At 42.9% G+C, this 20013-nt stretch overlaps 1 protein-coding gene across 1 annotated transcript in view; it reads left to right on the forward strand.

Annotated features, from left to right (window-relative positions):
• The window catches only part of SMARCAD1 (SWI/SNF-related, matrix-associated actin-dependent regulator of chromatin, subfamily a, containing DEAD/H box 1), a 74051-nt gene that overhangs the window by 13418 nt on the left and 40620 nt on the right, over nt 1-20013 (forward strand). Inside the window, exons 4-6 of the mRNA XM_066631684.1 lie at nt 8648-8822; nt 18136-18295; nt 19546-19609. Coding sequence (XP_066487781.1) covers nt 8648-8822; nt 18136-18295; nt 19546-19609 — 399 coding nt within the window. The remainder of the gene's footprint in view (nt 1-8647; nt 8823-18135; nt 18296-19545; nt 19610-20013) is intronic.

A 20013-nucleotide genomic window follows, 5' to 3' on the forward strand; every position in this document is an offset into this window, starting at 1 on the left:
TTTTAGTGGATGTCCCCTGGTTCTGGTATTATGTGAGAGTGTAAAGAGCATCTCCCTATCCACTCTGTCCATCCCCTGCATAATTTTGTATGTCTCAATCATGTCCCCCCTCAAGCGTCTCTTTTCTAGGCTGAAGAGGCCCAAACGCCGTAGCCTTTCCTCATAAGGAAGGTGCCCCAGCCCCGTAATCATCTTAGTCGCTCTCTTTTGCACCTTTTCCATTTCCACTATGTCTTTTTTGAGATGCGGCGACCAGAACTGGACACAATACTCCAGGTGTGGCCTTACCATAGATTTGTACAATGGCATTATAATACTAACCGTTTTGTTCTCAATACCCTTCCTAATGATCCCAAGCATAGAATTGGCCTTCTTCACTGCCGCCGCACATTGGGTCGACACTTTCATCGACCTGTCCACCACCACCCCAAGATCTCTCTCCTGATCTGTCACAGACAGCTCAGAACCCATCAGCCTATATGTGAAGTTTTGATTTTTTGCCCCAATGTGCATGACTTTACACTTACTGACATTGAAGCGCATCTGCCATTTTGCTGCCCATTCTGCCAGTCTGGAGAGATCCTTCTGGAGCTCCTCACAATCACTTCTGGTCTTTACCACTCGGAAAAGTTTGGTGTCATCTGCAAACTTAGCCACTTCACTGCTCAACCCTGTCTCCAGGTCATTTATGAAGAGGTTGAAAAGCACCGGTCCCAGGACAGATCCTTGGGGCACACCGCTTTTCACCTCTCTCCATTGTGAAAATTGCCCATTGACACCCACTCTCTGCTTCCTGGCCTCCAACCAGTTCTCAATCCACGAGAGGACCTGTCCTCTAATTCCCTGACTGTGGAGTTTTTTCAGTAACCTTTGGTGAGGGACCGTGTCAAACGCCTTCTGAAAGTCCAGATATATAATGTCCACGGGTTCTCCCGCATCCACATGCCTGTTGACCTTTTCAAAGAATTCTATAAGGTTTGTGAGGCAAGACTTACCCTTACAGAAGCCATGCTGACTCTCCCTCAGCAAGGCCTGTTCGTCTATGTGTTTTGAGATCCTATCTTTGATGAGGCATTCCACCATCTTACCCGGTATAGATGTTAGGCTGACCGGCCTATAGTTTCCCGGGTCCCCCCTCTTTCCCTTTTTAAAAATAGGCGTGACATTTGCTATCCTCCAATCTTCTGGCACTGTGGCCGTTTTGAGAGACAAGTTGCATACCTTAGTCAAGAGATCTGCAACTTCATTCTTCAATTCCTTAATAACCCTTGGGTGTATGCCATCAGGGCCCGGTGACTTATTGATCTTTAATTTATCAATGAGGTCTGAAACATCTTCTCTTTTAACCTCTATCTGACTTAAATCCTCGGTCAGAAGGGGCCGTTCGGGCAGCGGTATCTGCCCGAGGTCTTCTGCCGTGAAGACAGATGCAAAGAACTCATTTAATTTCTCTGCCATCTCTAAGTCTCCTTTTATCTCCCCTTTCCCTCCCTCACCATCCAGAGGGCCAACCGCTTCTCTGGCGGGTTTCCTGCTTCTAACATATTTGAAGAAGCTTTTATTATTCCCCTTAATGTTGCTGGCCATGCGTTCCTCATAGTCTCGCTTGGCCTCCCCTATCACCTTCTTACATTTCTTTTGCCACAGTTTATGTTCCTTTTTATTCTCTTCATTAGGGCAAGACTTCCATTTACGGAAGGAAGCTTCCTTGCCCTTCACAGCCTCCCTAACTTGGCTGGTTAGCCATGCGGGCACTCTCCTGGATTTAGTGGAACCCTTCTTTCTTTGCTGTATACACCTCTGCTGGGCCTCTATTACTGTTGTTTTAAGCAGCCTCCATGCACTCTGGAGAGACTGGACTCTTTCTACCCTCCCTTTCAGCCTCCTTCTAACCAGCCTCCTCATTTGAGGGAAGTCCGCCCGTCGGAAGTCAAGGGTTTTTGTTAGAGATTTGCCTGGTATTCCTCCCCCAACGTGCACGTCAAAACGGATCGCAGCATGATCACTGTTCCCCAATGGCTCAGTAACGTTTACATCTCTAACCAGGTCCTGCGTACCGCACAAAATTAAATCCAGAGTCACCTGTCCTCTGGTGGGCTCCGTGACTAGCTGATCTAAGCCACAGTCATTTAGCACGTCAAGAAATCCGGTTTCCTTATCGTGACCAGAACACAAATTGACCCAGTCAATATGAGGATAATTGAAGTCCCCCATGATTACAACCCTGTCCTTCCTTGTCACCTCCCTGATCTGTTTCCTCATTTCAAGGTCCCCATCAGATTTCTGGTCTGGAGGACGATAGCACACCCCCAGTATTACATCGCTGCTCAAGCCTGGTAATTTAACCCACAGAGATTCTACGGTGGAGTCGGACCCACCTTCAATCTCTACTTTGCTGGATTCTATCCCTTCCTTAACATAAAGGGCCACCCCACCTCCAACACGCTCCTGCCTGTCCCTCCTGTAGAGTTTATAGCCCGGGATTGCGGTATCCCACTGATTCTCCGCATTCCACCAGGTTTCCGTTATGCCCACTATGTCAATATTTTCCCTTGTCACCAGACATTCTAGTTCTCCCACCTTTGCTCGTAGACTTCGGGCATTCGCATAAAAGCAATTATACACGGAATGCCCCAGGATGGGCTGCTTATTCGCTCCTTTGTCCCCGCATCCTCTCATTGTGCCAAACCGTCTATCACATCCCATCTCCCTACCTTTCCCAATTTCTTCTCCTACCCTGCCTTTGTCTTGTTGTTCTCTAACCTCCCCATCCTCATCCCATAGGGATGAGGAGTCCCGAACCGGATGCCCCTCGGCTCCTGTCGGCCTTCCCCTAGGGATCAGTTTAAAAGCTGCTCTGCCACCTTTTTAATGTTATGTGCCAGCAGTCTGGTTCCATTCTGGTTCAAATGGAGCCCGTCCCTCTTGTACAGGCCCCGCTTGTCCCAAAACGTTCCCCAGTGCCTAACGAATCTAAACCCCTCCTCCCTACACCACCGTCTCATCCACGCATTGAGACCCCTGATCTCCGCCTGCCTAGCTGGCCCTGCGCGTGGAACAGGTAGCACTTCAGAGAACGCTATTCCATTCTGGTTCATTCTGGTTCAAATGGAGCCCGTCCCTCTTGTACAGGCCCCGCTTGTCCCAAAACGTTCCCCAGTGCCTAACGAATCTAAACCCCTCCTCCCTACACCACCGTCTCATCCACGCATTGAGACCCCTGATCTCCGCCTGCCTAGCTGGCCCTGCGCGTGGAACAGGTAGCACTTCAGAGAACGCTACCTTTGAGGTCCTGGCTTTCAGCTTCCTGCCTAAAAGCCTAAATTTGGCCTCCAGGACCTCCCAGCTACACTTGCCCACGTCGTTGGTGCCAACATGCACCACAGCCGCTACCTCTCCCCCAGCACTGTCTACCAGCCTGTCTAGACGAGAAGTGATGTCCGCAACCTTCGCACCAGGCAGGCAAGTCACCATGCGGTCCTCACATCCGTCGCAAACCCCCCTCTCTATGTTTCTAATAATCGAATCCCCCACTACAAGAAGCCCCCGACCCCCCTCCCGCCGAGGAGTATCCCGAGTGCGCTCGGATACGGGCCCATCCCCTGGAGAAGGGATCCCCCCTGGGGGATTGTTTCCCTCCTCTCCAGGATGACGTCCTCCAGTCCCGAGACTTCCCACCCGGGCAGCCGAGGAGCTGCACGCCTGAGGTTGGGACGAAGCCTGATCGTCCCCAGAAGTCTCCCCACGGTCCTCCTCTGGCTGCCTGCGCTTCTCCAGGTCGGCCACCAAGGCTTCAAGGGAGCGGACGCGTTCCCTGAGAGCCTGGAGCTCCTTGCACCGAGGACACACCCATGACTTATGCCCCAGAGGCATATAATCATACATGTGGCACTCGATGCAGAACACTGGATAGCCCCCACCCTGCTGCTGGCTGTCTGACTGCATAGCTTTTTTGTTGTTGTTGTTTTATTTAGGGGTCCTTTTAAAAACCGTACACTGGATAGCAGCCCTCTTCTCAAGGGAAGAGGAAGGGCAGTGTATGGGGCCCTGGCCTCCTCGCCCTGCTGCTGAACTCGCCCAGATGCTAAACTCTTGTGCCTTACCTGGCACTTAGTTCCCAGAGGCACTGGGTTCCCAGAGGCCACACGCGTCTGCAGAGAGCCTCACGCGATGGCCCGCCTAGCTTTATACTCCTGGCTGGCTCCTCCCCCCTCCTTCCTTCCTGATTGAAAGGGGGCTGGCCTTCCCAGGTGAGTTTACAAAAGCTCAGGAAGGCAAATGGCTGCTGATGGGTGTGACCTACTCTGCAGGCTCCTGAATGGACTGCTTGGATTAGCCTAATGGGGCTCTTAATGGGTTGGGAATTGGCCCTTCCTAGGTCCTTTCCCTCCTAGTTCTGTTCTCTTAGGCTGGACTGTTTTTGTAACCTCAAGCTAGTTTTTATTTGGGTTTGTTTAATTATTTATTGCTCTCTAGATCCTGTGTCCCAATTTACTGACCTGTTTAGGTTATGTTCTAACTTAGATTAGGTTTAACCTGGGTTAAGTATAGGTTTAATTTAAATAAGTAGAAAACCTGCTTTTCACTTTATCCTCCTCCCTTCCTTCGATTAAGTGCTACCTTAGGTGCAGCTAACTTTCAATTTTGATTTAAATGCCTGACCCTTGGGCACTTACTCACGAGTAGGACTCTGCTCCTGCTCAGAGTAGCCCTATGTACCTCCCTTAGGTGCTAACTTTCAATTTTGATTTAAGGTTGCTTTAAAGGTAAGGTTAAGGTTAGAAGACAGGGAGTTAGAAAGACAAAGCGTTAGAATGAGTACACTTACCTCCTGCTCCTGCTCCTGCTCCTCCTCCTCTCCTTCTCCAAAACTCAGAGGTCTCCTTGCCTTCTCCTCGCCCAGATGCTAAACTCTTGTGCCTTCAGAAAGCCTGGGCTAATCAAGATGTTCAGATGTTCAGAAAGCCTGGGCTAATCAAGAACTTGCAAGACAATACTGATGGGTAACTCTTAATGCTATCTGCCTACTACAATTATTTTTTATGTGCTTTCAACAACACTTTATCATGATTCATTGAAGCAATATTGGTAGAAAAGCAATAAGTAGCTTAAGTAGCTATCAAGTTGTCATTACTATCCTGTGTTGATTTTGCTTATGCATCTAGCTTTGAGAGCTACAGACCAACAGTGATATAGAGTACGTTCCTCACTGCTACCCCCAGACTAAAAATAATGTAGATGGAATGCTTGTCTATGTAGTCAAATATCCTTTTTATAGAATATATGAATGCAAATTATAAAAATATGCAGTGAATCTTTGTGAAAGTCAGCTTAAAAATAATTTAAAGTCGTCTCCATAGAAACTGTCAGATTATTGTATCTGTTCCTAGCAACTAATCTCTTAGGTTTAAAGAGCCTAGTCTGGTAGTTTACAGTGAGATTGGTGATTCCCTTTTACTTAAGAAATACAACAGAGAATAATTTAACTCAATGTGGAGCAGTATGCTGGCTGAAGACTATTCTGACCCCATAACCTGTGGATATAGTATCTGCATTTGTTTGTTTTCATCCCTTGACACAACTGTCTCTTTCTACTGGAGTCTTGCCTTGAAGACCTTGACTGGTTCACAAGACTTGAAAGAGTGAAACCCTTGTCTTTGCTTTGGGAACACTTCAGTTTTTTGAGTCACTGGCAGTTCTCAGTGTCTTCTAGATGGGACACTCAGAATCTGAGGAATTATTTTTTCCTTGGCAGTGACTAGTTTGTTCACTAGTTCTAGTGTTTACTGAACAAGTGGTTATCTGACTATTTTGTTACATGACCCCTAGAAAAAAATTGCAAATGTGTTTTCAAGCTCTCTGCACAATTGAATAGCTCAAGGCTGGTACCAACTATGAAAAGTTTCCCAAAGATTACATGTCAGTTTGTGGTTCAGACAATGTGCTTCATTTTAGAATATATAAAATGGTCACTGTACAGAGCACAGTTTGTGTTGCTCTATCAAAGAACTTCTCATGAATGAACATGAAGAAACAGTTGGTTTATCCACCTGGTTGAAACAAGAATCAGCTCATAATGTATTTCCTCTTTGTTGGTGAAAACCAAATTACACTCCAGATATTGATAACATGCTTGTCAAACTTCCCCCAAGCCCTTATACATGTCGCAGTGTATTGCATTCTACTTTGTACCTGATTGAACTGTTTCTTACTCTGCTTATGGTTGGCATGTCTCACGTAATCTGAAAGCTTCATGGTTGGCCACCCGTGTTATAAAATGTCAGAGGTCTGTGCAGATCTAATAATTGGCTCCCTGGGGCATTTGGTGGGCCACTGTGCGATACAGGAAGATGGACTAAATGGGCCTTTGGCCTGATCCTGCAGGGCTCTTCTTATGTTCTTATGACTTCCCTTTACTAAAGCAGGTAGTGTCTGTTACCTGAATAGTTCTAATTTAGAATGAACTGCAGTTCGAGTTGTAAGTTCTTTCTTGATTTCTATCCACTTACTCCAGTAAATCTCTCCAATTGTATGTTCTTGCTACCATTTGGCAATATGCTTTGACTCCAATTCAGGGGGCTTGTCGCCCCTCCCAGTTTCAAAGTTTGCACTGTGTAATAGCTTCCAGTGTCAGTACATTGCTTGAGGTTGTAAAAGCTCACGATTTATTGGAATTTCCCATCAAGCATGTTCTGAGCATGTTTTTAGCATGTTCTGATTATTTTAAATGCATTTCCTGTAAATTTATGTCCAGAAGCAATGCCGTTCTGCAGCTGCTGCTCTTCTATGTGTACTACCCTTTTTCCCATTCAGCCTTGCATGCCTTCAGGGTCAGAATATTTCTAGTTCTGAAAGAAACCATACCTTTCTTTGTATTTGTTTTGTTTGTAAATGGTAGTCTCTCTTCTTCTCAACATGTGTGTCAGTTAACGCTGTCAGCCATTTATAGTATTATAAAAGCTGTGCAGTACACTGATATCCATTGTTGTGGATATTGGGTGACCTATAGTTTGAACATGATATAGTTTGAACATAATATGGCCATTATTTGGCCTACCTGTGCTTAGAATTTTCTCTGTGTCCATGAGGTTTAGATTTGAATTTATGTTTTAACTTGGTTGAAGTTCTCAAGATGCTGCAAGTTCATGCCAGATTATTTTAATTTACTACATTTTAATATGGGCTTTTAAGATGTTTCCCAGGAGAGTTAGTTACATGCAATGTTACTATTGAAAGTTGCATATGTTAAATTGTAGAACTGCTTAATATAACAGTTCTGAAGAAGAAAACATAATAAACACAATTAATACCTCAATCCAAATGTGTATTGAGCCTATGGACACTCTCAAGTTCTGTGTAGAAGTTTATTTCCACGATGTTATTTCTGGTGAGACTTCAATTATGCTAAGACAGCTGTTCCCCCATTTACCATGGTCATGGTGCCCTTTTGCATTGGCCTTCCTGGCTGTCTTGGGCACCGCCATCTTGGATCACATGAGATCCAAGATGGTGATTGTGACAAAAAAAAGGGAAATCCAGGACCAGGTAACATCTGAATAAAGGAAGATCTGCTTGTAGCCATGCTGGTAGGCCCCAATGTCAGACCCCAGCTGTATCCAACTTTAATTAGTGCATAAAACACCTGGGAGAACTGTGGAGGAGGTCGCTTCACAGGGCCCTCTGATATCGTACCAAGTGGGCTCCAAGGCCAGCTTGATTTACAACGGGGTTCAGCTGTGAGTGTCTCGGGATGGGAGGGGGGATTCCACCATGAGTAAGGAGGCTTGTGGCACGTTCACCCCTAGAATGTTCGGCTGGCACCGAGTTCTGATTGGTGGATGGGTCAGGCGACCTATAAAGGTGAGGGAAGGAAGCTTATGCTCTGGCTGACTTTGTCTCTGGCTGAGGGGGCCTGAGGACCACCTTGGCAGGAGTGACCCCAACTTGACTGCAGCAAGATGGGCTAGATCGGGTTTTGGAATGCTAAGACTTTGGTGACTGATAGTTAGAGTTAGGAGGTAGTTGTTATTGTTTTATTAGACTGAGTGTTGTATTGCATTGCTGTACTGTTTGCCTAAATTCCTAAATTTTAGACGTATGCAGTGCTGTCTGTATAACCCTGTTTTAAACCTTTATTCAATAAATCCTACTTATTACAAATGACTGGATTATTGGGATTGGAAGAGGGCACAGGGACTGGTTGTGGGAGGCAATCCAGTGTGACCGGGGTGGACCCTGGAGACCCTGTACGGGAGTCTACTCCTTTTGTCAAGCTGAGCCCAAGGGGGTGTAAGCTGGAGTATGATTCAAGGGGAGAGTTCCCCAAATTTATCCTGGCTATCAGGAGTGGAAGCTCTGCGGTTTAGGAGCTATTTGGCAATCGGTCTTGGAGAGATCTGCGGGTGCTCAGTGACCATAAGGGTTTATGGCTACTCGATCACCCTGAGGGTAATAAAAAGATTACCCAGCCATAAAGGATTGTGGTCTGATTTCCTTCACAGTGATGCCCAAGAGAGCTAGGAAAAAGAGGTCGCTGAGGACATTCCACAGCACTCCTGAGTTTGCGCTTGTGCACAGTTTGGCAACCACTGCTGTAAGAGATACTCTGTATGTAATATATATTTTCTTTTTCGATATTCTTTTTAAGATGACTCCAGTGTTCCAGAAACCCCTGAAGCAAAGAGGATCACAAACCTATCTTTTTTTAAGTATCGGAGAGATGTAATTGAATTGTCGTCATCGGAAAGTGATGAGGAGGAAGTGCCATCGAAAAATTCTCTTACAGAGCAATCGACTGTCCCAAAGAAGGATGTGATTATAATGTAAGTATTTATACCATCTTCTACAAAATCCATGCTCAAGTATAAATTTGACAAAACTGGGTTTTGTGGTTATTAGTTAGGCTCAAAAGGTGATTATCAAGTCCATGTTTGTGATTGCTTCCTTAACTAGAGAATACCAAGTTTTTAGTATTAAAAACTACTGATGCTGGAATCAGTAACTTTGGATGAGATCTTAGGCAAAAGTTTTTGCCAAGTTCAGCTGCCTGAAAACTTTTTAGCTAGAGATCCTGGGAATTGAACCTTTGACCTTATGCGTGTAAAGCATATGCTGTACTACTAAGTTACAGTCCTTCCCCTTCAAACTTTCTTCCTTGTAGACACTGCTGTTTGCCATGAAACCAGAAATACCTGGATCACAGGTGTACTCTCCTCTCCAACTCCCATATAGAGAATAATGCATGGAGCAACCAGTTTAGAATCTAGGAACTTCTGGGTTATAAATAGAAGTATCTATTTCAATGATATATCAGATATATCATTATTTCATTATTATTATATATCTGATATATCGGTATCAGAAATTCAATGGAGAGAGGCAAACACAATGACTTATCTCCAGTTTGACTTGTTTGGAATTTGGTAGATGTGGGAAACAGACCATATGACTCTTTTGGGAGAAAGGTGCCCAAATCCCCAAATTGCTCTGTCATGCATAATTCAGTCCTTTCCATTCAGACAGTTTCATCACTACAAAAGTGTTTTGGTCAAAACCTTCTAGGCTAGGATGTACTCCCTGCATTTATGGCAGAACAGATGTTTACTGCCACTCTTTCTAAATTCAATCTTTTGTTCTTGCATTTTTTTATCCCAAGATAGCAGAGCAGCACATCCAGTAGCACATTGACAGGACTTCCAATGTAAGGGTTCTTGGAGGAGATCATAGAAATATTACTGTAATTAAGACCATTGCATTATCTGTCAGATATCTTATCAACTGCATACTGTTGAGAGCAATGTGGTGAATTTAATGAAACAGCTGTTGTCCATCCACTTCAGAATATTAGAGCTGCACAATTAGAGATGCAAATACTTTGCCATCTGAATTTTGAAACCAGTCTTTCCTTAATGTGTTCATGAAGTCATTCTGGAAAAACATTATCATTATATGATAAACTGACAGCATAATCTTATTTTGCTCTGGAACAGGCAGGCCATGAGGCCTGCTCTGTATCCAGCACAAGACTGGGGTCAGAAGTGGCTGAGCTGGAGGCTAGGGGAGACTCTTCCTCTTACCCCTAGGTAAGCCACATGACCTCAGTGGGTCTTTTTGGACTTGTGCCACCTTTTCGGAGATGGCACAAGTCCAAGGAGAATGGAGTGACTTCATTCCCGCTCTGTGTTGCTCGGGGAATAGAGTCGGGTTCTGGCATAACTGCTGGGTCTCAGCCCTGCCTCCTTCTCCTCGACCACCTGTCCCCTGGAAACCCTCCACACACTCTCCCCCTGCCCCAGAATGCCTCCCTCCCATCTCCTCCCCTCCCTCCCCAGACCCCTGCGTCGGCCAAACTCAGCTGATGCAACCCTTCTTCCCCAGATTGGCGCGGCGGCTGGATGCAGCTTCCATGGGCCGCTGCACATCCCTGCATCAACCCATTAAGGCACATTTGCGGCCCTCCTGGGCTGGTGCAAGGGACTTAGTCTCTCTTAATGGGGAGCTTGGATTGCGCTCTGTGTGTCCTTAATTATATTTCCATAGACCTTGAATTGTGTTTGCTAATTTTAAGTTCTTTTAATTCTAATTTTAAGAATTAAATTTAATTGTTCTATTCAAAAAAGATTATCATTTTTTAAAAAATTTGAAAGATTATAATGATGAAAGATGAAAAAGATTATAACCAGGGCTTTTTTTGTAATGGAACGCACCGGAACGGCGTTCCGGCAGCTTTTTTCCCCCTCCTCTCTGCCCCCACCTTTCCCCCCCCTGCCTGCACCACCCCGCCCCCTTTTTTCCCTCCTCCTTGCCCCCAACCTTTTTTTCCCCTGCCTGCACCACGCTGCTCTGCACTGCTGGCTAGGGAGGGATTCGAACCTCCAACCTTGTGCTCCACAGCCCAGCACTCTCTCCATTAGGCTATAGGAAAGCCTGTTGTCAAAGTGTTCAGAACTAATATATAAGGTCTTCAGCCCAGCTGGTGGCTATCAGTGCCTCAAGTGTTAGTGCCAAACACTTTGAATGTAAGACCTCTGGTGGTTCAGTGGTTAAATTATAGGTCTTTGGAGCCAGAGGCTTGGGGTTCAAATCCCACTGAGGAATAATTTATTTTTTTTTAAGGTGGGAAGGTGCTCCATGGCTGCAAAATATAAAGGTTGGTTGCTAGTTGCCAAAAGGGGGGCCAGTTGAGGCTGCAAAACTCCTCAAAGTTCAGTCCCAGGCAGGCTCTTTTTTTAACTTTTTTTTTTTTTTAAGTACCAGGTAGGACTTAACCCACAGCCTCCAGCAGGGGGCTCACTCCAGGAGCTTAACTGTGGGTTAAGTCCTAACTGGAACTTAAAAAAAAAAAAAAAAAGGTCTTACATTCAAAGAGGTCAGAGGTCTTACATTCAAAGTGTTTGGAACTAACACTTGAGGCACTGATGGCCACCAGCTGGGCTGAAGACCTTATATATTTGTTCTGAACACTTTAACTACTGTATAGGCTTTCCTATAGCCCAATGGAGAGAGTTTCCTATAGCCCAATGGAGCACCTCCCCACCTAAAAAAAAATGGGGTGATTCACTCCAGCTGTGGCAGGAGTGCTTTTGCTACCAGGGATCTCACATGGGATGGACGCGCGCGCGTGTGTGTGTGTGTGCGCGCGCGCGCATGCACGCATGTATAAAAATTGGTTTAAAAATAAATAAATAAATAAAAAGTTCCTGCACCTATTTTTTTACAAAAAAAGCACTGATTATAACAATTTGGTAATTACCGTTTTAAAATGCCCTCAAGCAGTTAATATTATAAAAATGTCTTGTGAACTGAGAAGGTTTTAAAATTACATTTTATCTTTGCATTTAATGCAAATATTAATATTTTTATTCTTGGGTAAATTTGTGTCATATTGACAAGGATTTCACACCTTCTCTTAAAAGCCTCTCCTTTGTTTCATTATGTATTGTACATTACATTGTGCTTGAGCATGCAAACTAGGTAGAGTTGGAAAGAAACTATTTTTTTCCCTGTGTTACCTTTCTGTGTTATTTCTGGTTACCTTTCTATGAATCTTGCGCACTTTAATTTCTCATTCTGTGCCTTCTCAGTGTATTTTGGGCCTTTTTTGTGTGAATAAGAGAAATAACTTTTGTAAATGGCTGTTTACCATTTACCAGTTACGATATCCCCCTGTACCCACAGGAAATACATCCCAGGCCCCCTGAAAATACTGGAAACCATGGATACGGAGGGACCCTGTCTCCTTGGCCTCTTTGTTTATGTTGATTACATTCCCCTGAAGTGATAAGGTGTATTGCTTGAACAAATGCTATAAGCAAAAAACTTATAGCCAGATGAGCAGGTAATCAACCTGCAGCCCGGAAGGGAGACTAAGAGCGAACATTTGCTTCCTATTGCTCTTAGTCTGCAACCTAGAAGGGAGACTGCCTGCTCATCTCATAATGTTTGTTTAATATGCCACTGGGGGAACTGAATATTACTAGATCCATGTATACTGGGGGATGCCTATACCTTCCCAGAAACTTTGTAAATTGGATGAAAATGAGTTTTTCCCCTTCCTCCCAATTTGTGTTAAGATCAAAGCTAATATGCGAATAACATTTGTAGATTTAATTTGCAAATTTAATTTGCAAGGCCAAACTATTCCTACCTAAAAATATTACCATATACTGTTTTATCTTTTTTTGTAGCTTTTATGTTATGCTCTTCCTCCAGGAAGGCACTATGCAAGGCACTTCTCTACCTTGCCCTTATCTTTGCAACACCCCGTGTGATAGTGAGATGCCCCGGCAACCTGTTGAACTTCATGATTCAGTGAGGATTTGAACCAAGATCTATCCTGTACTGGTCTGCTAAACATGCTGACTGCTAAACCACCACCATCATTTTGTTGGTTCATGAAATGTTTTTGGGTTGTTCTTAAAGCTTTGTGTATGCCTGCTATGTATTGTGTTGGGCATTGCTGAGTACTTTCTTTTAAAATTTTATGTATACCCTGCTTTTCAGCCAAGACTGGCTTCCTAAGCAGCTTACAAAAATGCTTAGGTACACAATTAGGTGCAATAGGTACAATTACAATTGGAAAACATGGGGATATGTATGTCAGGCATCTGGTCCTTAGCATTTGATTGATGGGCTTGGTTATTTATGTGTGAAATTTATAAGACAAGATGCTCTCCACATCACCTCATGAATAAATGCTGCCTTCAAAACCAACAGAATTAAGATGGAAAAATATTTAAAACATTGGCCATCTTCAAACTGGGACCCTCTTGGAATGCCAGCCTGTATCTTAGGACAACAGGGCATAACCCCACAAGAAAGGGTTGGAGCCCAAAGTGCAAAAAAATTAGTTTTAAAATTTACAGTTATTCTATGTGTATACAAATTCCCTACTACCAAGCAAGATATGACACCAGCCGATACATTATCTTTACACAATCCAAACTGCAGTTGCCTCACAAACACAAAAGAAGAATTCAGCGTGTAAACCAGTTGAGAGTGGTTGTACATGTGTAAACCTGCACATGTTCAGCATATTATCAAAGAATTATGCCTGAAGACATTCTGGAAAACGATTTATCCATTTTACATATGGGAACACTGATGCCAAGAGAACAATGCATAACTCAAAACCCATGCAGACATGGAAGGCTGTGGTTGGCATTGATCAAGAGGGCTTATGATCATCATCATATGTATGTTTGGGCTTTCTTATCACAAAAGCAACCCTCTGTCACTTCCTGTTTCTATTTGTTGCCTTTGCGTGTTGCTTTTACTTTTCCATCTTCCGTCACCATTCTGTCTTATTTCCTTTCTATCTGTCCTCTCAATTTCTTTTACTCTCACTTTTGTTACCTTTATTTATGTCTTTTTTTCTCTCCTCTGCCTACTCTGTCACCACCTCATTTCTACATGATGTAAAATAATGGTAGATATGCAGGTGTTCAAACATGTGAATCTTCCATTCTCATTAGCCCTAAACAACAAAATTTCTAAGGCTGTTCTCAGTGTGTCCCTGTGCTTGAAGAAGGGACAGCAAAATTATCTTACAATGACTGTTAACTCCCTTGCTGTTGGCTTCTTTCTAGTCAAACTGGGGCTAATGAGAACTTGGTAGTATTTGGCTTCTACTATTCAAGATTGGACAGAAAGATCCCACCTTGCAAAAGCCCCTGTCCTAGGATAGCTGAGGAGCCCTTAAAATCCAAAGTGTCACTCTTTAAACAGTAGTGAAACTGTTAAGTGTGACAATCTGCCCCTTCCCTAGTGAAGTAATACTAGTCATGTAATCAAAAAATAGTAATTTATTGAAAGAGCTGGGATAACACAACAATGAATGGGGAAAAAAACGATGGGGGAGGGAAATTGAATACAGTTCAACAGCAACCTGGAGATGCAAAACAAAGGAGAGTTGCTGGTTAAGGTGTGCACAGTGGTTGAAAGGGAAGCAAAATAAACATAAAACAATGGTGCAAATAACTGAATACCTTTGCCGTATTCCTTCTATTGCCCTTCCAGCTATTTATTCCCCGCAGTTGTGCAGTGACCAGATGTGTCTGTAGCTGTTTTCAGTGACAGATGGGATAATACAAGTATCTCTGAGTGTTAACTTATAAAACTCAGAGTTGGTGATGTCATGGGTTTATTTACAACTACCTGGGCATCTCTGTCTGTGCCTCAGTCTGCCTCAGCTGGGCTGGATTGCCTGATTTACTAGTACAATCCAACCCTAGCCGGATGGCTGGCTAGGATCTATTGCTCATAGGAAAGCCAAACAACAATACAGCAAATCCACACTGTGACTTGACTACCATAACATTTGGTTCTTCTGTAATAGTGCTGGAAAGGTAAAAAAATAAGAGAAAAATCAAGGATTTTTACCACATACCTACTTTTGCATTTCATCCATTCCTCTTTCATCCCCTGCTAAAGGCAACTTAACTGGACTTCCCAGCTGCATCCCATACAGGCACAGACCAGACTTAGAGCAACTTCACCAGCAAGTTTTCTCTACCATGAGTTCTTTTGTCATCTATACTCAGGGCATAATTCCCACTGCCATAGATGCACAGAGGAATAATCAGTACATGGACAAAAACTCTCAAATTATTATTATTATTATTATTATTATTATTATTATTATTATTATTATTATTTTTACCCCGCCTTTCTCCCCGGAGGGACTCAAGGCGGCTTACAAACAAGGTTAAAACAAATTTTAAAACATAATTTAAAAACAGATAAAAACATAACGATGTATCATAATCCCGCTTAACAGTATAGGTTAAGCCTCATTATTTGCGTGGGTTCCATTCCAATCACTCAAATGGATGGAGAAGAGATGGAGAAATGGATGGAGTGAGAAGGATTGATGGATTGTCAGCCAGCTGCCCCCCCCCCCCATCAATGCGGCTATTGTTAAAGGACTGTTCAGTTTTTTAAACTGATTTTAAAGGGATGCATTTTTCCCCTTCTCCAGGGATCAGCACATTCCTTCTCATTTGCAGTGGCAATTCATGTTGAGTCAAATCTGTGTGTAACAAGGCTGGACTTGTGTTGTTTGTTTGTTTAAAAGATTGATACTCTGCCTTATTTATACTGGAGCAAATGCCCAAGACATTTGCAATTTAAGACTTAAAAAATGCAATATATAAAACAAATGAAAACATAATAAGGATAGTACAACAAATTGGAGGAGGGCAACTATTTATCACCGAAGGGCTGCTATAGAGGCTCAGGGGACAGACAGCAACACATCACCCAAACACAAGATGGAACGAAAACGTTTTGGGCTCTTACCCAAAGACCATGAGGGAGATATATCACTGGCAGCACCACATCAAATAGTTCATTTTAAACCAAGCAAGCTTTAGTAAATGTAAATCTTTAAACTCTAAATCCAAAACTAGATCCAAATCCAAAACTAATTCAAAATTAGAAACCATGTATAAAACACTAGGAGTCCATGAACGCATCCTCTTGAGAGAATCCTACACAGAGAGAAAATATGCACATATACAGGCAAAACAGTAAATAAAGTGCCCTCACTAAACTTCTGTTTTTCAAGTTATCCTATTTTATTCAGCTCTGCAGGTCTGTCCTTCACCCTATAAGCATTTGTTCTTGCTCCATAGACTCTGGTACAGAAAGCACAAGTGCACACTTTCTCTTTTGCCCAGATGTGCATATGATTTATTTATCTTCACAATCCTCCATCTCTACACATCTTCTCTTTTAGTAATTGATGTCTTTGTCATCCAGACATCAGTAAATAAAATGTATACACACATCCCTGTTTTTAAAGTTAGGACAGTAGTTCTCCAGGTCCTTCCTCATCCAGTTTTTCTTGTCAAGAAAAGACAGTTCCTCTGACTCACTCTGTTGCCACTGCCCTGTCCAGTTCTGGCCAACCTGAAGATGGAGGAGGAAGAGCAATAATAAAATAAAATCACTGAGCCAATCAGGAGTTGAGTTGAAGCTAGCGAGGGGAGAAAGGGATGCCAGTGCCCTTGGTTTTTCTGCACAGAGCAGAGAAGGGGAATGCTACATGGAGACCCTGGTGCATGCCATTCTGCACACTAGATGTTATGTGGAACTAGATGTTAGGAGGAAAAAGTCAGGGATCCACTGTGGAGAGCCAAGCACAGCGATGACTTGCAGTTCTGACAACATATAATGTGCCGTACCATAGCTCAGCAATAATGGGCAGTCATCTGTGCATACTTCTGCTACTCTCTGTATGCACAGAGCTGCATTAGCAGATTTTTCTGTCCCAGGAAATCAGAGAGTTGGCCCTGACCAATTGGGCATCAGTGCCACACATGACCATACATATACTAATTTGGGAGGCGGGCTGTAACAAAGTGGTGTTGGTGGTGGCAGCACTCTCAAGACTCCCTGGTAGAAGTCATCTGGAATAGAATATAACCATTTATTTATATACAGGTCCAACTTTGTTATACAGGGATTTGACTCAACAGGAATGGCCACTGCAAATGAGAAGGAATGTGCTGATCCCTGGAGAAAGGGGAAAATGCACTCCTTTAAAATGCTTTTCTGACTGTTATAGAGGTTTTTATCTCAACATGATGAGAAGGGCCCTTTAAATTAAAGGAAAACAGTCCTTTACAATAGAGGGCAGCTGGCTGACAATCCATCAATCATTCTCTCTCCATGGGAACCCCTCCCTTCCCCCTGAACACCTAAAAGAAAGATAATCCTTTCTAAGGCCTGGAGAGAGACTGATTGTTGGATTGTTGTCTTAATGACTCTATCTTAACATCACAAAGGTCAGAAGGCTGTTTTTAAATCACCTGAGCAATGGGACTTTGTTTTTTTTAATTGATTTGCTAGAGTGCAATTTTTGCCATCCACATTTCTGGGAAGAGAACCCACGTGAATAATGAAACTCAACCTGTATTTAGCAACTCTTTGGAGATCTTAGATGCAACTTGGTGCTTTGTTAATAAATTGCAGAGTTTTCTCTTTCTCCCTAATATGTCGGTATTGAAAAACACAAGGAAAGGGGGCAGAGGATCCTAATTTTTTTAATGTTTTCTTTACCCCCCTTCCCCAAAGAGTGTTCTATAATCATTACAACACCCTCAGGGTCAAGGACCCACTAGGTGGGTTGTGAGCCAATTTCGTGTGTGTTCCCATTTCAGTATTTTATTTTTAATAGACATGGGATGTGACTGCATTTGGTTCCCCAATGTTACAGACCTGTGCTACAAGCTACTATGTATATTCTTTTAACAATGATAGTAAATGGGGCTTACTCCTGGGTAAGTGTGAGTAGGATTGCAGCCTAGGCTTGTTAAAAATGTTACTGCTTGATGATGTCACTTCCGGTCATAACATCAGTTTTGGTGGGCCCTGACAGATTCTTATTCTAAAAGTGGGTCCCGGTGCCAAATGTGTGAGAACTACTGATCTGAACAATTGTTATGTCTAGTAGGATTTTCTAGTGATACTGGAACTAAGAGACTTGTTCCCCAAGAACTGCTGAATGAACAGTTGGTTTGTAAAAGTTATATTGTGTTACAGATGTTATTCTAGTTCATGTGTGTTTTTAAAAATGCAGTTTTATAGCTCTAGACTAAAATGGTCTTAATGTTTTTTATCTACGTATGACAGCTCTGAACCTTCTGATAGTGAACAGGGTGAAGATGAATCTGTGCACAGAAATGGTCCAATCCTGTCTTCAAGTGAAGAGAACGAGGAGGATCTGAATGAGTGTAAACTCCAAACACTAAAGGAACTCTTTCCACAGAAAAGCGACCAAGAGTTATTACAAGTAGAGTAATATAATTTGGGGTTGAACTTATTTCCTGTTTGCGGATCTCTTGTACATTTGCAGTCATTCCCAAAAATGTTGTCATGGTTATGACTTATTGGTTTATTTAGTCTGCTTGCAGAACAAATGACTTTTTAATATATAGAAGAGGCTGAACAATCACCCCTTTTCAAATCCACTCACATATTAATAGCATAGTATAATAAATAATATTGCAAGGTGAACCAGGAAGTCCCTGGTTAAAAGTCTGCATCTTTCTCAAGCTAATAAGGTGATAAGGAAGCCACTCTCTTATTCCTGTATAACTCATACCTTGTATGATAGTTGCAAGGATTGCTGAGATGATGTATGTAAAGATCCACTCAAAGTGTGGTGTATATAAATGCCAAGTATTATTATTGGGGCTCCATGTGTTTGGTATGAGTCTGTGGGTACACAGGAAAAGCACAGAGGGTATTATTGAGCTCAGAAAGCAGCTTCCTGAGCATTCTGGATTTTTTTTTTTTTTTTTGGTGGGAGGGTTTTTTGTTTTGTTTTTTGGGAGGGTGGTTTTTAAAATGAAGTATATTTGAGAATGAGTAGTCAACACCTTCTGACACTTCAAAGAGATGGATGAATAAAACTGGCAGTAGTCGGAGACAGGACTTCAATGCTGCTGATAGTGCTTCCTCCTTATTTGTGACTAGATATGCAAATTTGTTCAGTTGTGTAATCAGGATTCCACTTTTTGGCACAGAATTTGAACACGGTGGGATTTGCTTTCGAGTAATCGTATGTAGGATTATGCAGTATGTTAATAAAAGTAGAATTTTTTTTAAACATGAAAAGGCTGGTATTTGTAGTGTGCACAACATGCACGCGTATAAACCACTTTCCTCACTCCTCTTTACTGAAACCCAGTTGAAGGACCTTCAACAATAACAGCCTGGGATGCAGTGTGGGGAAGTGTAGAATAACTGGAGACCTTGAAGGGAACAGTTAATAGACCATGCTCCCGCTATTTATTCTCTGTGTAGATTCCACTTACTCTCCCCTCCTCCTCTGCCCCCTACTGCTATATCACTTATTCTTCCTTTTCTCTGCTTTCTCTCCCCCTATACTACATCCCTGATCCTTAAAAGTGATTTAGCATTAGACTTTGGCAGCAAGTAAGGTGTTGGAGAGGTGGCTTATGCTAGCACACGCCGTGACAGTACAATACTGGGGATACCATACCAAATAAATATTGCTATTTCTTTCTTTAAATATAGCTCATAGAATCAACTGATACGATGGATGAAGCTATAGCTGCTGGCCTGAAGTTGCCTGAGGAAGGTATATAATAAGTTTTTATTAACTGCTTCAGTTCAAAAGGGACCTTGGCTTTAACTCCGGGGTGTCCAAAGTTTTTGGCAGGAGGGCCACATCATTTCTCTGACACTGTGTCGGGGGCCAGGGGGAAAAAAGAATTAATTTACATTTAAAATTTGAATAAATTTACATAAGTTTTACTGTTCTTATGTTGTTATGTTCTTAATATATTAAAGATGAACTTATATGAATGAATGAAAGTCTTGCAATAGCTCAAGGCCTATAAAAGGCCTTGCACAAAGCAAGGCTGACCTTTCCTTTGCTGCCGCTACTGCATCACAGACATGAAACAGCAAGCAGTGGAGGGAGCCCTCATCCCGCAGCTCACGTGAGAGGTCAAACAGTTGCCCTCACGCTGAGAGCAGTTG

Source organism: Tiliqua scincoides, chromosome 6 (assembly GCF_035046505.1).
Source record: "Tiliqua scincoides isolate rTilSci1 chromosome 6, rTilSci1.hap2, whole genome shotgun sequence".
In the NCBI taxonomy this organism is placed as follows: Eukaryota; Metazoa; Chordata; class Lepidosauria; order Squamata; family Scincidae; genus Tiliqua; species Tiliqua scincoides.